This window comes from Diospyros lotus, chromosome 7 (assembly GCF_014633365.1).
Source record: "Diospyros lotus cultivar Yz01 chromosome 7, ASM1463336v1, whole genome shotgun sequence".
Classification (NCBI taxonomy): Eukaryota; Viridiplantae; Streptophyta; class Magnoliopsida; order Ericales; family Ebenaceae; genus Diospyros; species Diospyros lotus.
Window position 1 is genome coordinate 38143515 of NC_068344.1, and position 17417 is coordinate 38160931.

At 38.9% G+C, this 17417-nt stretch overlaps 1 protein-coding gene across 3 annotated transcripts; it reads left to right on the forward strand.

Moving 5' to 3' along the window:
* Positions 1–193: 193 nt before the first annotated feature.
* Positions 194–17281, forward strand: LOC127806132 (1-phosphatidylinositol-3-phosphate 5-kinase FAB1B). Of its 3 annotated transcripts, none has more exons than XM_052343199.1 (11): positions 194–1825; positions 8061–8792; positions 9464–9617; positions 9779–10123; positions 10701–11600; positions 11674–12005; positions 13413–13536; positions 13623–13781; positions 14240–15757; positions 16391–16657; positions 16810–17281. In XM_052343199.1, exons 1-11 carry the CDS (start codon positions 1167–1169, stop codon positions 17092–17094), a joined length of 5475 nt encoding a protein of 1824 aa, XP_052199159.1. In that variant the 5' UTR covers positions 194–1166; the 3' UTR covers positions 17095–17281. The 3 variants fall into 3 exon arrangements, with proteins under 3 accessions (XP_052199159.1, XP_052199158.1, XP_052199160.1); XM_052343198.1 differs by having other exon boundaries at positions 195–1825; positions 8058–8792; XM_052343200.1 differs by having other exon boundaries at positions 1741–1867; positions 8058–8792.
* Positions 17282–17417: the final 136 nt, after the last annotated feature.

A 17417-nucleotide genomic window follows, 5' to 3' on the forward strand; every position in this document is an offset into this window, starting at 1 on the left:
TCCCTTATGTAGCTCAAAATATACAAAATAGGTGCACAACTAGCATGATTCATACTATTTTGGTAATATTTTTAAAAAGTAACATTCGTTAAAGAAAAAACCCGGTTACCGCCTACGACCGATTGCCTCTCAGGTGGCAATTCTGAATATTTTATTAGTTTTGGTGTTTGGGTTTGATTCGAAGAAGAGAAGAGGAGAAAGTAGATGGATGGATCATGCAGTTTCAATTTCGGCCGCTTCTTTTTTCATCCAAATAGCTAGCCGTCATCATCAATCACAGTCAGCTCATCGTCGTCTCCTCCTCCTCCTCATACACTATCCGTGAATGCTGCTTGTTTATGATACAGCAAGGCCAAGGCGGCAGCATGAGCATGTGTTCTGTTTATATTTACATTATTATTGTACAGCTTTCGTATGTGGTGCTTCTTTTTAACGAGCGTTGGCAGTTTGCTAATCCTCTGGAACGGCAAGGAATGTGCCAGAAATTACCGCCGCCAATAAATATCTTCACAGAGAGAGAGAGAGAGAGAGAGAGAGAGGGGTGTTTTGACTTTTACCGGTACTTGTAATTTTCACGAGGAAGAAGAATAGAGATTTCATGGCTGGTCGTGAATTTGCTTCTTCTCTGAACCTTCAACGGCGGGTGCTGGTTGTTTGCTTGCTTCCCACTTCTTATATATAAGAGAGCCACAGCCGCAGGTGGGTTTGCTTCGAGCAGAGCACGCATTGTTTCTTAAAGGGTTTGGTTTTGTTCTCCTCACCCAATTTGATTGCTAGGAAATTTGGAGAACTGGCTCGCTGAGAGAAGAAACTTTTGGAATTAACCGCCACTTGCTGGGGGCTCGGCTCGAGTATCGGATTGATATCCATACTGCAATACAGTCTCCCAGTCGTTTTGGTTGAATTTGTTTGTGAACTTGGCGGTGGTCTACTTATGTTTATTGTGATGGGGGGCTGCTGCTGACAGCCAGTCATTAAAATTTCCATCCGCAGGCTAGGTTTCCTGAATTTGTAGCTAGGGTTTTCGTTGGAATTTATGCAGCCATGCCATTCATTTGAATTTCGACTTTGCTAAATGGGGGTGCGTGGTAGCAGTATGCAGTGCTTGTTAGTTTTTGGAGTGGCCGTTTTATGATAATGGTGAGCTGGAAACGGGATCTTCACCTATGGGTAGCTCCCACAACAGGAAGCTGCCTGACCTAGGCGGCGTCAGGAAATCATGGGCCAATTGGAGAAATGCAGAACCTGCATGCATGTCGAGCAGGGACTTCTGGATGCCCGACCAAAGCTGTCGGGTATGCTATGAATGTGATTCACAGTTCACCATATTCAACCGCCGACACCATTGCCGTCTCTGTGGACGAGTTTTCTGTGCCAAGTGCACCTCAAATTCAGTGCCTGTTTCTTCTGATGAGAACAGGACCAGTGGAGGAGATTGTGAGAGGATTAGAGTCTGTAGTTATTGCTTTAAGCAACGGGAACAGGGGACAGCTGTGGCTGGTACCGAGATGAATGCATCAAGCCCGGGCCATAATTTGTCCCCATCGTCAACCCCGAGCCTTAGTCCGTCCCCATCATCGGCGAGTTTGGTCAGCACCCATTCTAGCTGCACCTATTACAGCAGTGGCAGCAGTATTAGTTCGACACAAAACTCAACTGCTCCGCACAACCTGTTGCTGTATACCGGCAACAACAGTCATCGTGAATCACCTCAAATGAATCCTGACAGAGTTAGGCAAGGTCCTTTAACATCTCAAGGGAGCTCAAATTCTATTGCAGGTGGAGGAGATCCATTTCTTAGTAAATTCAATTTTCCCATCAACAGGTATCTATTGTTTAATCTGTCACTGCAGCTGCCCTAAATCCCGTAAGTTCAAAAATGATGCCAACCAACCAAACACATCTGTGTACTTATTAGAAGTAATGCCATCCTATCACACATATCTGTGTACTTCTTTACTTGATAGGAGCTGATGACTAAAGTAAATTGGAACATATATCTAGTTAGTAGTTGCATGTAGCAAATTTTGGAGTGCACCGAGGCATTTTTGGTTGTTAAGATATCTCTTGTCTCAAAAGTTTAAGTTGTCAAGATATAATTTATCCTAAAAAGTTAAACTGTTAGAAAGACCTGATAATGTACGTAAAACTTTCCAAAACTTGTACCAACTTGCAACTGCATGGGCATATGCAAACAAACTAAACCTAAAAGTTCACTAACACAGATACAAAAATGCACAACAAACATAATGGGGGGAAAAACAGACATAACAAAACTTGGACCAGATATCTCCCTGAAATGGGGCTCTGACACCATGATAAGGCATCCCTCATCCCAAAAGTTTAAGCTGTCAATAAAAGGCTCAACCATGTATATTAACTTTCCAACATTGGTCACATGTTCATGTGTTAAATCACAAATTCTGCTCAATTAGTATCTGTATGTGAAGAAATTCTGTAGAGCAATGAAAACTACTGTATCTTTCCTCCATTAGCAGCTAGAATTAAATATACAAGTCTCCTAGATTGATACAAACTTATCTCCTAAATTTTAGCTACTAGATAAACTCCTAAATTCTAGCACAAGATTACAAGATAAAATAACTTTAACTAATCTATAGATAATACACAAGATATACAAGATCAGTTTGGTGAATTATCCTCCTCTCTTCTAATCCATGGAACATCTCCTTAATCCTTTAGGATTGACCGCATCTTTATCTTTCAACACCCCCCCTCAAGCTAAGGAATATATGTCAAATATTCCCAGCTTGCTCCTTATCGATTCAAAGCCTTGTTTTCCCATAGCTTTGGTCAAAATATTTGCATGTTGATCTTCTGTTGGGACATAAGTCAACTTAATGTTGCCATCCTCTAGCTCTTGTTTGACAAAATGCCTATCAATTTGGACATGTTTCATCCGGTCATGCTGCACTGAATTGTTGACAATGTTGATAGCTAATTTGCTATCACTATAAAGAAACTTAGGCGATGACACTGGTATAGACAAATCTTTCAGCGGCCTTTCCACCCATACCATTTCACTAATTACTTGAGCAATTGAGCGATACTCTGCTTCAGGATTGCTACGAGCTACCACTTCTTCTTGTTTCTTGCTCTGCCAAGTCACTAAATTACCCCATAATTTTGTACAATAGCCATATGTGGATCTATTATCTTCCACAGCCCTTGCCCAATTGGAATATGCATAACCTACTATCCCTCTATCTTGGCCTTTTGTAAATAACAGACTCTTACCTGGTGTTCCCTTAAGATATTTAAGGATATGATAGGCTACTTCCAAGTGCCTCCTAGTTGGTGAATGCATGAATTGGCTAACAATACCCACAACATAAGTAATGACTAGCCTTGTGTGAGATAAATAAATGAGTTTGCCTACCAACCGTTGGTACATGCCATTGTCTATTGTATGCTCTTCTTTTCCTTCTCTGTTCTTCCAGTTAGGTTCTAGCGGTGTGCTTGCTGGTTGACACTCTAGTTTGCCCGTCTCTTTTAGCAAGTCAAGAGTGTGCTTTCTTTGGGATACAAAAATGCCATCCTTACTTCTTGCTACTTCCAAACCAAGGAAGTATCGCAGTTCCCCCAGCTCTTTTACTTCAAAGGCCTGCCTTAACTATTCTTTTAACTTCTCAATTTCTTGGTTATTGTCCCCTGTGATGATGATATCATCCACATAGACTATTAAGATTGTTCTCCTTCCATCCTTCCGAATTTTTATAAAGAGGGTGTGATCCGCTTGTCCCTGTTTATATTCCAATTTGTATAGAGTATCACTAAATCTTTAAACCAAGCTCTAAGTGATTGCTTTAGGCCATATAAATATTTTTTCAATTTGCATACCTTATCTCTTGCATTGTCTTTCTCAAACCCTGGTGGTATCCTCGTGTAAATCTCCTCCTCTAAGTCTCCGTTTAGAAAGACGTTTTTGATGTCTAATTGGTGCAGTTTCCAGTCCAGATTTACTGCTAAGGACAGTAGAATCCGGATTGAATTGAGTTTAGCCACGAGAGCAAAAGTTTCTTCACAATCCAAGCCTTGAGTTTAAGTAAATCCCTGAGCTACAAGCCTTGCCTTATGCCTTTCCAAACTTCCATCTAATTTATATTTCAGAGTGAACGCCCACTTGCTGCCAACTGCCTTCTTTCCCTCCCGAAGATCTATAATTTCCCATGTATCATTTTTCTCCAAGGCTGCCATTTCTTTCATAATTGTTGTTTCCAATTTTCATCCTGCAATGCTTGATAAACATTTCTAGGAATAGCCACACTGTCTAAACTGGAAGTAAATGCCTTAAAAGAGGGAGATAGTTTTGAGTACCCAATGAAATTAGTAATAGGATGCTTGGTGCACATCCTTCTACCTTTCAAGGAAATTGGAACACTTAGATCATCAGCAAGTTGTTGTTATATTTTAACATCAATATCAACTGTCTTGTCTGGACTTACGTCCAGGTTGGACAGATTGGTTGGCTGAAGAACATCTTTAGGTCTTATGGAATAAACCTTTAGAGGTTTAGTTAGGTCTTGATCACCCTGCTGGATTTCGGTCTTCTCTTTCTCCCCTCCTTGATGATATAGGAATGGGAAGATGGATGTTGGAGAATGGGTAGGTCTAGGCTGATGAGCTTTAGTGGAGGGAAGACTAATAAGGGGATTGAGAGGCACGGAGATGACTGTACTCCAATTGTGTGCTGGATTTTTATTTTGAGTGGTATTGTGAAAGAACGGTTGATTCTCAAGAAAGGAGACATCATGGGAAATGATGAACTTGCGAGTTGTTGGGTTGTAGCACTTATAGCCTTGTTGGGTAGGGGAGTATCCAACAAACACACATTTGAGTGCTTTTGGATCAAGCTTGGATGGATTTAATTGGTTTTGGTATACGAAGGAGGTACACCCGAAGACCTTAGGAGAAAGAGTGTTTAAGGCCCTGGAATAGTGAGGGAAAGTTTCAAGAAAGACATTTAAGGGAGTTTTGAAGTTCAAGGTCTTTGAAGAAAGACGATTTATGAGATAGGATGTTGTAAGAACAACCTCTCCCTTATACGAATTGGGAACTGATTGAGTGAACATAAGAGTCCTAAGTGTCTCAAGTAAATGCCAGTTCTTCCTCTCAAGTACCCCATTTTGTTGGGGGTTGTATGGGTAAGAGCTTTGGTGAACAATACCATGCTCATTTAGATAATGGTTAAAGTCATTTGAGAAGTATTCTCGACCACTGTCATTTCTTAAAATATGAATGGAAGCTTGGAAAATATTTTTTACCATGAGATAAAACCTCTTGAAAACCATATAGGTTTTAGATTTGTCATTCATGAGGAAGACCCAGCAAACTCGTGTGTGATCATCAATAAAAGTGATGAACCATCAAGTATTTGTTAGACTTGAAAGTCTGGCTAGTCCCCAAATGTCACTGTGGACTAAATGAAATGGCTGAGATGGTTTGTTGGAGTGTTTCGAATGGGTGCTCTTAGTTTGTTTTGCAAGAATGCAATGTTCACAATAGAAATCTTGAATTTTATTAATAGAAATTGAAGGGTACAAGACTCTAAGATACTCGAAGCTAGGGTGCCCTAATCTTTGATGCCATAACATTAAATCAGATTCTGAAACTGTAGCTAAAGAGGATTGAACAAATGACCTAAACTCCTTTTGGTGATCAAGGTTGGCGATTTGATATAAACCTCCCTTCTCTTCAGTTTTGCCAATCATCCTCCCCGAAGATTTATCCTGAAAAACACAATGAGAAGAAGAGAATATCACTTACCAGTTCTTATCCTGAGTAATCTTGCTTACTGATAGCAAGTTACATCTCAAATTTGGCACATAAAGAACTGAATCTAATCTTAGCCCTGCTACATAGGCTATGCCCCTTCCTTGGACTAAAGTATTAGTTCCATTAGCCATAAATACAATAATATTCTGATCACAAGATTTAAAATTGGATAGAATTTCAAGATCACCGGTCATGTGATCTGATGCCCCTGTATCTATAATCCAAACCCCTGTAGCCAGCCTTTTGGAGAACAAAGAGTGACTGATCTTACCTTGTTTAGCCAAGGATACCACCTGATTGCTATTGCTGTCCATACTTTCGGTTGTCTTCTGCATCTTGGTCTAATTCAACAATTGCTGGTTGACTTCTAGTTGATATGGGTTAAAGAGACTAACACTGTTGGTGTTGAATTCCCCTTTTCAAATTCCACCATATAAGCAGACTGCACTCCTTTCCATTGGTTCCTCGGTTTCCAATTGGCTAGTTTCTCGTGCAACTTCCAACAGGAGTCCCTAGTGTGATAGGGCTTGTTACAATGGTCACACCATTGCCTATCTCGTTGCATCTCTCCCTTAGTCGTGATAGATGACTGGCCACAAGATATGTTTAAGGTAGAACTTTGTAATATTCCTTCGTTTGTTGAACCACTAGGTAGCATCACTTTCTTTCTACTCTCCTCCCTTCTTACCTCGGCAAACACTTCTTTCATAGATGGAAAGGGCTTATTCCCAAGCAATCGTCCTCTTACCTCATCCAAATCTGAATTTAGACAATGTAAGAAGTTAAATATCCTTTCTTTCTCCACCATCTTGTTATACTTCCTCCCATCAGCCGAGCATTCCCATGTAATCTCATGGAAGAGATCCATTTCTTGCCATAATTCAGTTAAGGTATTGTAATACTCAATTACCGTGTTGTTACCTTGCTTTGTTGATCAAATGATGGATCGAACTTGGAAGCTTTGAGCAATATTCTCAAGATCTGAATAGATCTCTCAAACCGCGTTCCAAATCTCACTTGTTGTTTTGTAGAAGAGGTAAGTTCTTCCTACCTTCGGCTCCATTGAATTCACTAGCCATGCCATGACAATGGCATTCTCAGCTTCCCATACTCCATATGTTGTTGAATCTTGGCTAGGTTTTATGGTTTCTTCGGTTAGATAGCCTACCTTCCCCTTTCCTTTAATCACAAGCATAACTGATTGGGACCACTCTCGGAAGTTGGTTCCATTCAGCTTGTGTAAAGTAATATGTAGGGAAGATCCATTGAAGGCTGTGGGAGAATGTGAAGAAGTTGCAGGGACTGGACTGCTCTTTGTTGGAAGAGGGGTAGAAGTTCCCATACTAGCTGTTGGATCATCAGCCATGTCACAAGTTAAAGAGTTCTTTTACAATTAGAACTCTAAATAATTGGTGGCCACAGAAACTCGGAACCGAGCTCTAATACCATGAAGAAATTCGGTAGAGCAATAAAAACTACCGTATCTTTCCTCCATTAGCAGCTAGAATTAAATATACAAGTCTCCTAGATTGATACAAACTTATCACCTAAATTTTAGCTACTAGATAAACTCCTAAATTCTAGCACAAGATTACAAGAAAAAATAACTTTAACTAATCTATAGATAATACACAAGATATACAAGATCAGTTTTGAGGATAATTCCGGTGAATTATCCTCCTCTTTCTAATCCACGGAACATCTCCTTAATCCTTTAGGATTGGCCGCATCTTTATCTTTCAACAGTATGTGTGCCATACATCAAACTTTTCATAAAAAGCTTTTGGAGAAATTGTTTAGTAAAATATCTTATATGCACAATGCAATAATCAGTCATTTATTGACAACTGGTGTTGCAACAGCATCTTGAATTAGAAAAGAAAGGGGCTTTCCTGAAGGCCGTAAGAGGCTGGAGATCTCTATCCCTTGGAAAAGGCTTTCAGGATTTTTTTTTTTTTTTTTTTGGTGCTGCCAATCAATTTTTGTATTTTTTTGCGGCTGGAAGTTAAAGGAGGGTCAGGGTTTGTATGAGGCAATAATCATCTTCTTCAATCATCTTATCCATATGGAACACATTTTGGTTGCCTTTATTTCTGGAGATAGTCTTCTGGTAAAAACTACCCATACATTCAACTTTTTAATGTGATTCACAACCTATGATTTATTACCACAGATAATCTAAACACTCATGTCAAATTTGATATACTTATGCTTTGTATTTGTTGGCCATTAACCTATTTCCTGCTTATCCAATCTGCCAGAAGTGATGATGAGGATGATGAATATGGCACTCGTGGTACTCATTCTGACATGGGGAATTTTCCACAATCTGACAATTATTATGGTGCTGTCAGTTATGATAGGACTGACCACCTCTATGGACCACATGAAGTCCGTGCAGATGGTAAGAATATTGACACAGAATGCAGGACTTACTCTATTTCACCTGGGAGCTCTGGGACACAAGAATTAGAAGGATTCGTAAAGGTTGGGGAAGAAGTGGTCAGTTGCAAGAATGATGAAAAGTATAAAGTTTCTCCTATATACAGTGCGGACAGTAAGGATTCTGTACTTGTTGATTTTGAGAACAATGCACTACTTTGGCTTCCTCCCGATCCTGAATATCAAGAGGATGAGAGAGATGCTGTTTCGTTTGATGAGGAGGAGGATGCTGTGGGAGAGTTGGGTTATCCACATACTTCAAGCAGCTTTAGCAGTAGGCAGTTCCATAATAAGGATAGGTCAAGTGAAGAGCATCGAAAAGCCATGAAAAATGTAGTCGATGGGCATTTTAGAACCTTGGTAGAGCAACTTCTGCATGTTGAGAATGTATCTCTGAGTGTGGAGGAAAATAAAGAGAATTGGCTGGATATTATTACATCTTTGTCCTGGGAAGCTGCTACTCTTCTTAAGCCAGATACAAGTGAGGGTGGCAGAATGGATCCTGGTGGATATGTAAAGGTTAAATGTATAGCCTGTGGGTGTCCCAGTGATAGGTACTTTCCTGATTAGATTAGGTTTTATGCTATTACTTGCTGTTTTCCCTGTCTATAGCCATAACTAACTTCTCCATTCACTGGAGGTCTCTCTTGCAGCTTTTTGTCCGTAACATTTTTGTGACTTTGAGCTTAATGTAATGCATATTTCTGACTCTTATTTGGATTTTGTAATTAGTAATTACTAATGAAGTCTTTTTAAGTTGTTAACAGTAACTTTGGTCAATGATCGCCGGAGCTTCTACCTTGTTGATAGAATGTCTCCCGTGTTCTAATTGATATGTTTATACTGGTTTTCTTCTCAAGCATTGTATATGATATCAGAACTCTGTAGGAAAATTCTTTTGATGCTTGGTAGAATCTTTTTTATTTCTTCGCCTTTTTGGAATGTTGATTGATATTGTCAGCCTACTGCTGAGAAGCTGATAATTTTTGTTCTTTGTTTTCTTCTCTAGAATATTGAATGCATAGAGAAAGGATAAAAAAAGACTATATAATGATCTCACACCTGTAAAGTAACAACATACATGGCCCTGACTAGGGTAAAAACTTTGACAAGAGATTTAAATGGCTGACTATGGCTAATATAAGGTGGTGTGGATTTAAATTTTATATTTCTGTTTCTATCTATCCATATGAATTTGCTAATAGTGATTTGGTTTTACTTCTAGTATGGTGGTTAAAGGAGTTGTCTGTAAGAAAAATGTTGCTCATCGACGAATGGCATCAAAAATAGATAAACCGCGACTCCTAATTCTTGGAGGGGCTTTGGAATATCAACGGGTTTCTAACCATCTGTCAAGTTTTGATACATTGTTGCAGCAGGTTAGATTGCAAACACTTGTAAAGTTATCGCCCTAAATTACATGTACTGCTACTGGGGAATGAAGCTGATGACTTAAAAGTTGATAACTTGTTTTGTAGTAGATATTGTGATGCACATAGTTGTTTTTTCTTACCCTCTTACTTTTTACACTATTCTATAGGAAATGGACCATTTGAAGATGGCAGTGGCAAAAATTGACGCTCATCACCCTAATGTTCTTTTGGTAGAGAAATCAGTATCCCGATATGCACAAGAATACCTGCTTGAAAGAAACATCTCGGTTGTTTTGAATCTCAAGAGGCCACTTCTAGAGCGTATAGCTCGCTGTACAGGTGCTCAGATAGCCCCTTCAGTTGATCATCTTACATCACAAAAACTAGGCTATTGCAATTCATTCCATGTGGAGAAGTTTCTTGAAGAGCATGGAAGTGCTGGGCAAATTGGGAAGAAATTGACAAAGACATTGATGTTTTTTGAGGGTTGTCCAAAACCATTGGGCTGTACTGTAAGTCTTGCAAAGGATGCACCTTCTTGACACTTTCAGTATGCTTTATTTTCAAATGGAAAAATAGATGCTTGTCACTGGCAGTTCAGATACTGTAATACACTTTGCGATGGCATTGTATTGACCTTGAAGGGTGAATTCTGTATGTTTCCACCAAAGTGATTTGCTATCCAGTTAAAACTGATTTCAATTTGTGTGGAAAAATGTAATGGGGAAAAGGAGATTTTTATAAGCAGGCTAGTGAAAGCATCATGGTATGCATTCAGCTCAAAATTGTTTATTGGGGTTATTAGTGGTCATATATACGGAAATGGTTCAATTGTGCATCTGGTTGACTGACATAAAGTTCCCTATTTATCTCCTTAATCTGTCTGGTCCATATTAAACTGCACCTTATGCTGACCAAGGTAGTGTTAGTGGCACGGTATTTATAATGTCAATTGACTTCTAAAAGTCACATTAACAAGACAAATCCATGCAAAAACAATGTGGCAAAATTTTACACCAGATGCCCTTCAATATTGCATATGAATAAAGACTTCAGTTGGAAACTAATGCATGCATTTTCTTCTTTCAGATTTTGCTCAAGGGTGCTAGTGGGGATGAGTTGAAAAACGTGAAGCACATTCTCCAGTATGGAGTATTTGCTGCTTATAATTTGGCTCTAGAGACATCATTTCTTGCTGATGAAGGTGCTTCTCTGCCAGAACTTCCTTTGAAATCTCCAATAAGCGTTGCATTACCTGAAAACCCCCCTAGTATTGGCAGGTCAATATCTATCATACCTGGTATCAACGCTTCTGAGACTGGGAAGCCTCAGGAGACCTGTGCTCTTAGTGCGTCTCAAATACCAAACAACTTGTCAGCTTTAACTTCAGCAGCTACCTTTCCCCCCCAATGGAAATCAGACATGGAGCTATCAGCATGCCTCTCACAGAGTCATACCTCTCAAACTTTGCACTCAGGACCTCCCATGACTGTTGTGAAACTTGCTGCTTCTCATGACTCCATATGTCCTGGGCATGACTTCTCAGATGTTTGTCAAAAGCTGCCCTCCACTTATCATGCCACTGAGGAGAGCAGCAAGGTTGGTCTTGAGGAAAGACTGAATGGAAATTTCTGGGAGGTATTGGGAGAGGATAATATATCTTATAATCATTTTTCCACTTCAGAAGGAATGGAACAAGGTGTTGGAGGTTGTCATTCTAATGGTAATCTGTTTCCTGCAAATTGTTTGAGTGCTTCAAATTTTGCATCCTTAGCAATAGAAGGCAATACTAACAGTGGGGAAGTGGGTTCTCTGAGAGAAGAGTTATCTCCCTTGCCTTCTGATCATCGGAGCATTTTGGTGTCCTTAACAACACGCTGTGTGTGGAAGGGAACTGTGTGCGAACGTGCCCATCTCTTTCGCATTAAATACTATGGATCCTTTGATAAGCCTTTGGGGCGGTTTTTACAAGACCATTTGCTTGACCAGGTAAAGTTATTCTACATTGTTATTATGATCATATTCTAATTTTGAGTTTGAATAGTTGAGTTTTCTTTACTAGAGTTATCGGTGCCCATCATGTGAGATGCCATCAGAAGCGCATGTTCACTCCTATACTCATCAGCAAGGCAGCCTGACAATTTCTGTAAAGAAGCTTCAACAGTTTATTCTTCCAGGGGAAAGAGAAGGAAAAATCTGGATGTGGCACCGTTGCCTGCAATGTCCTCGGATGAATGGATTCCCTCCTGCCACAAGAAGAGTAGTAATGTCAGATGCTGCATGGGGTTTATCTTTTGGGAAATTTTTGGAGCTTAGCTTTTCAAACCATGCTGCTGCAAGCAGGGTTGCAAACTGCGGTCATTCACTTCACCGAGATTCTCTTCGGTTCTATGGGTCTCTCTCTCTCTCTTTCTAATCTTGCAGATAATTATTTATTTAGTTAGTATCCATTAGTTAAATATGATAAAATCAATACCTAAGGAGGACAAATTTAACATACATAAATATTTAGCCATGTAGGAGTAGTTCTTTCTGACTGCTTCTTGCCCCTCCACTCCTATCTGTTAACGTTAGATCTTTAGTATCCTTGTGTTATTTCATGTCCATGTTGGACATGTTTGTGACATACGTACAAACTCTGAATACTTCTATATTTCTTTAAATCACTTGTGGATTGTTCACTTGCAGTAATTGTGTAAATTTTCCTTCAAGATGCTAATTTTTAAAACTCCACATAGTGGGATAAAGGCTGGATATGTTGTTGTTGTTGTTGTTTATGCTAATTTTTAAAACTCTGTTGCACGAATCATGGAAATTTTCTGAAAGGGGCACTTGAAAACCACAACAACAGAAATAATCATAAAATGTATATGTATATCCCTACCATGTGATGTCAAAACATTTTAAAAAATTATCATGTTAGACAATAAGTCGTCATATCATTTACTTGTCCTGTGTTCGTATATGTGCCTCTTACTGAGCATGTATTGGACGATGAAGGTTTATTTATTTGAATCCAAAATAAGCTTAACATATTGGTTAACAAAAGGCCTTATCTAAGCTTTGAAAATTTTTATTAGCTCATTTTTGCCTTTTGAGATTGAGATGGTCTTATAGCTTTATGACTTAGGATTTTTATATGTTCTACAATGAAAAGCCTGGGAAATTTTCCACCATATTTAAATGGAATCAATTCCAAAAGGAAAGCCCCCATGATTTTTTTGTTAGGTAAGGAAACTCTCTTCACTTGTAAAACTAACCAATACTTATTGAGAAAATTGTTTGAGGGAAAGACACCAATAATATTTATACTTATATTGGATGCTGGAGAATGAATCTGTCCCTCGAGTTATGTAAATGCACCTCATTTTCAACTAATAGAATTGTTTGGATGTTAAAAACAAGATACAATAAATGCACCTTGTCTGAAAACAAGGTACATTTATTGCTGCTTACCTGGTTAGCATTACAAGGTACATTTTCTTAATTAGTAGTGAAATGAGAATAACATGGATTCATTTGTGGGCCCTTCTACTATTCTGTGGACTTGTTAGTGGCTTCGCAGGATTGTTAAGGTAACAGATTGGAGTGATTCTTCACTTCTTCTATGCTGTTGGGGTCTTTTCTCTTAGGCTGCTAGCCAAAATGGTTGGATATGGAAGATCTACTTCCTCCTGGTGTAGATCAGTGTTTATCCAGTAACATGCTTGAGCATGTTGTTACACCAGTGTGCTTATGAGGTTTAGAGACTCAGCTTAACTGACATAATCTCTATTGTCCATTTTATTTTATCTTGTGCAGTTCTGGAAGAATGGTTGCTTGCTTTCGCTACACTACAATTCAGATTCACTCTGTGCATCTTCCATGCCCAAAACTTGAATTTAATTTTAATAATCAGGAGTGGATAAAAAAAGAAGTTAATGAGGTATGACCATCTTTTCCTGATTCACTTACATTTAATTCGTTAATGCTTTGCACAACCCATTGGGTAATTGATTTTATCACAAGTAGGTCAGAAGCAATAAAGATCTCTTATTTTCTGAGGTGCACAATGCTCTATTTCAAATATCAGAGCAGATATTGCATGACAGTAGCATGAAAGCACCAGAATCAAGAAGCAGAGTAGCAGAACTGGAGGAGATTCTACAGAAGGAGAAAGAAGAATTGGAGGTAGCTTGTTTATGTTCTTGTCCTCTGCTATTCTTTCCTGTTTCTGTGCCAGGTTTTAGAAAAGAGGCTCACTTCCTTCTGCAGAATACACAATCCATGACTTGTACATGAATCAAGTCATTTTTCTTGCGGAATCCATAATCTGTACATAAATGAGGTCATGTTTCTTACTTTTTTGAAGTTGTACAAACCTTAGACTGTTACTTCACACCCAAAAAGAGGACTGTTACTTTCTTGACTAACATGTAACTTTTCAACTACAAGATAAGAAAACACCACCACCACCATGCCTTAAACCCACTAGGTGGGGCACAAAAGAAGAAATTAAAAATTAATTATGCCTTTTGCTTTCATATGTTGATAAGTATTCCAACCATGGTATGGTTCAAGTAATCAATCTATTTCTAAGCTCTTTGCAGTATGCTTTTTTCTTTTTAATTATTATTTTTGTTTTTCAGATGTTGCTACAACAAGAGTTGAACAGGAAGGGTAAACTTGGCCATCCCATAATCGATATTCTTGAGATTAATAAACTAAGAAGGCAGTTAATCTTCCATTCTTATGTATGGGATCAACGTCTGATATATAGTTTATGCTCAGACAGCAACAAGGTTCACAGTCTGAGCAATTTGACTGCAAAACTGAAGGAGAAATATGTCTCTTCTATTGACAGGCCTGTTGAGATTCTTCAGGATGCTAAAATTGATACAATTAATCACCATGGAAAGGTTTGCATGCTAAACAAACCCAATGAAATTCCTAAGGGAAAGAACAAGGATGGGGATCTGAATTGTAGGAAGGAGGCTGCAGAAAATATTTTCTTTAGTGAAAATATGGAAAATGAATTGGACAATCCAGAGTCTGGAAGAAACCCAAGAAGAGCCCTTTCAGAAGGGCAATTTTCCATGGGGACAAACTTATCAGGCACCTTGGATTCCACTTGGTCTGGTGAAAATCACCCAAGAATTATAACACCTAAAGATAATGGTCATAGACATCCTAACAAAGTTGTGGCAGATTCTTCAATTGAGGTGGATACTTTTGCTGCAAACTCAGATTTGGAGAACTGCACTAATGGCCATGATGGGGCCAATGTAGCTCATTCTCCTGCCTCGTCATTTTCTTTTGAAGAGCCAAGAAATTCCATGTGCTGGGTAGGGATGCCCTTCTTTAATTTCTATTACTTATTGAACACAGACTCTTTGTTATGTGGTCAAATTATTTCCAAAGTTAACAAGTATAATCCTGTCTATATCATGTCATTCAGAAAGCTAGTATGTCAAGGTGGTGCCCGGCTACTTCTTCCTGTGGGTTTTAATGATATTGTTGTTCCTGTTTATGATGATGAACCCACTAGCATTATATCATATGCACTTGTCTCAGCAGATTATCATACCCAGATATCCAAGGAGCCTGAGAAACCAAAAGATGGCATAGAATCTTCATTCTCCTTACCACTCTTGGATTCATTCTCCTTACCACTCTTGGATTCACCAAATCTGCTCTCACTTCACTCTTTTGATGAGATATCTGCTGAATCCTTTAGAAGTTTGAAATCCACTGATGAGAGCATTTTTTACACACCTGGGTCTCAGAGCTCAGTTTTGGAGGCACTCTTGTTCACAAAAACTTTGCATGCCAGGGTATCTTTCACGGATGATGGCCCTCTTGGGAAAGTGAAGTATACTGTGACTTGTTACTATGCAAAGAAATTTGAGGATTTGAGAAGGAACTGTTGCCCCTCGGAGTTGGATTTTATACGCTCACTCAGTCATTGTAGAAAGTGGGGTGCACAGGGTGGCAAGAGTAATGTGTTTTTTGCAAAAACCTTAGATGACCGGTTTATCATTAAACAGGTTACAAAGACAGAGTTGGAGTCATTTATCAAGTTTGCACCAGCTTATTTCAATTATTTGTCTGAATCCATCAGATCAGGAGGTCCAACTTGCCTGGCAAAGATCTTGGGCATTTACCAGGTATTATTTATGTTCTTTTATCTTTAAAGAGGATGGTTTCTAACTCATCTAGAAAATTATTAGGGATCAGATCTGTGTTTGAAGACTTCTTCCCGGATTATATTTATCATTTGGTAAGTTGTGCCGAAAATTTCTGCCAGTAGATAATTTTGATTTAAATGAAATAGATTCATGTTAGCCAGAATAACGTTTACAAAGTTGATGGTGGAGCCGTAAATTTTCCTTTTTTCTTCCTTTTTTGGAGAAGGTAGGGACAAGAAGAACAAGAAGAAATTTAGCTAATGGTGTCTCATGCACTGATATGGACTATTTTGACTGATGATCTTGGACCTTTCTAAGTTGTGAAGTACCTGACTTTAACTTGAAAAGTTGCCTTCTCTATTTTGTATAGTAGATTCTTGGGTGGTTTAGGGTGATCCTTCAATCAATTTTTGTTCAGGTTTTTAGTAATTGATATATGGAGCATAAAGCATGTTCTTTTTATCCTGTCCTTTTTTGTCTGTCACTATACATGGTGAAAACAAAATATTTCAGATGGATCAGCTGACTTGTTTAAGGAGACAACTCTCTCCTCTAATGCTATAGTGCTAATCCTTTGTGTTTCCTATTTGGCTTGTCCACTTGTTGGTTAAGGTTTCATCAAAATATCTCAAAGGTGGAAAAGAGTCAAAAATGGATGTGTTAGTGATGGAGAATCTTCTGTTTGGGCGTAACATCACAAGGCTGTATGACCTTAAGGGATCTTCTCGGTCACGGTATAATCCAGATTCAAGCGGAAGCAATAAAGTTCTTCTTGACCAAAACCTGATTGAAGCAATTCCAACTTCTCCAATTTTTGTGGGTAACAAGGCAAAGCGATTGCTGGAGAGAGCTGTTTGGAATGATACTTCATTTCTGGCAGTAAGTTTCTCAAACTACTCCCGGCATTGATGTTTCATTCATGTGATCTTGTTCCCTAATTGTGGTTGATCTCATTTCGCACCAAGTCTGTTGGGGCTCCTATGATGACAGGAGCAACTACTTGATATGTAGTGACTCGTTTTCTGCCGCAGGCAATTGATGTAATGGACTATTCCTTGCTGGTTGGCGTGGATGAAGAGAAAAACGAGTTGGTTGTTGGGATTATTGATTTCATGAGGCAATATACGTGGGACAAACACCTTGAAACTTGGGTCAAAGCATCTGGCATCCTTGGCGGGCCTAAGAACACTCCTCCAACTGTCATATCTCCCAAGCAGTACAAGAAACGGTTTAGGAAAGCCATGTCTTCTTATTTTCTCGTGGTGCCAGATCAGTGGTCGCCAACGGACCTTTGCCAAGAGAACTCACGATCATAGACTAGAAGAATATCCTAGGACTAGGACGTACCTACCCGTCTGCATTGTTAATATCCCTGGACGAGGTCGAACATCAGTGCCTCCTTTTTCATACGAATTACCCTTAAAAACTTTTCTGTTCACTTAAGAAGTTAATACAAAATGTTATAGTTTTGCAATACCAAGAAGCATTGGTTTTGGTTTCACAGGGGGATTATTGTTTGATGTCATTTTGCAACAACTTAAAGATGACCAAGTTTCAGTATCCAATTACATGTATAAGAATGTAATTTGAACATATAAGTAGGTTGAATAAAAAGAGGACTAATTAATGGAAAGGGATA

What these genes read in the sequence shown, in the direction of transcription:
- LOC127806132 (XM_052343198.1), top strand. Translation starts at nt 1,167, where the DNA reads ATGGGTAGCTCCCACAACAGGAAGCTGCCTGACCTAGGCGGCGTCAGG. An exon ending in TTCAATTTTCCCATCAACAG is followed by an intron (nt 1,826 to 8,057) that starts GTATCTATTGTT and finishes CCAATCTGCCAG; the next exon opens with AAGTGATGATGAGGATGATG. An exon ending in TTGATACATTGTTGCAGCAG is followed by an intron (nt 9,618 to 9,778) that starts GTTAGATTGCAA and finishes ACTATTCTATAG; the next exon opens with GAAATGGACCATTTGAAGAT.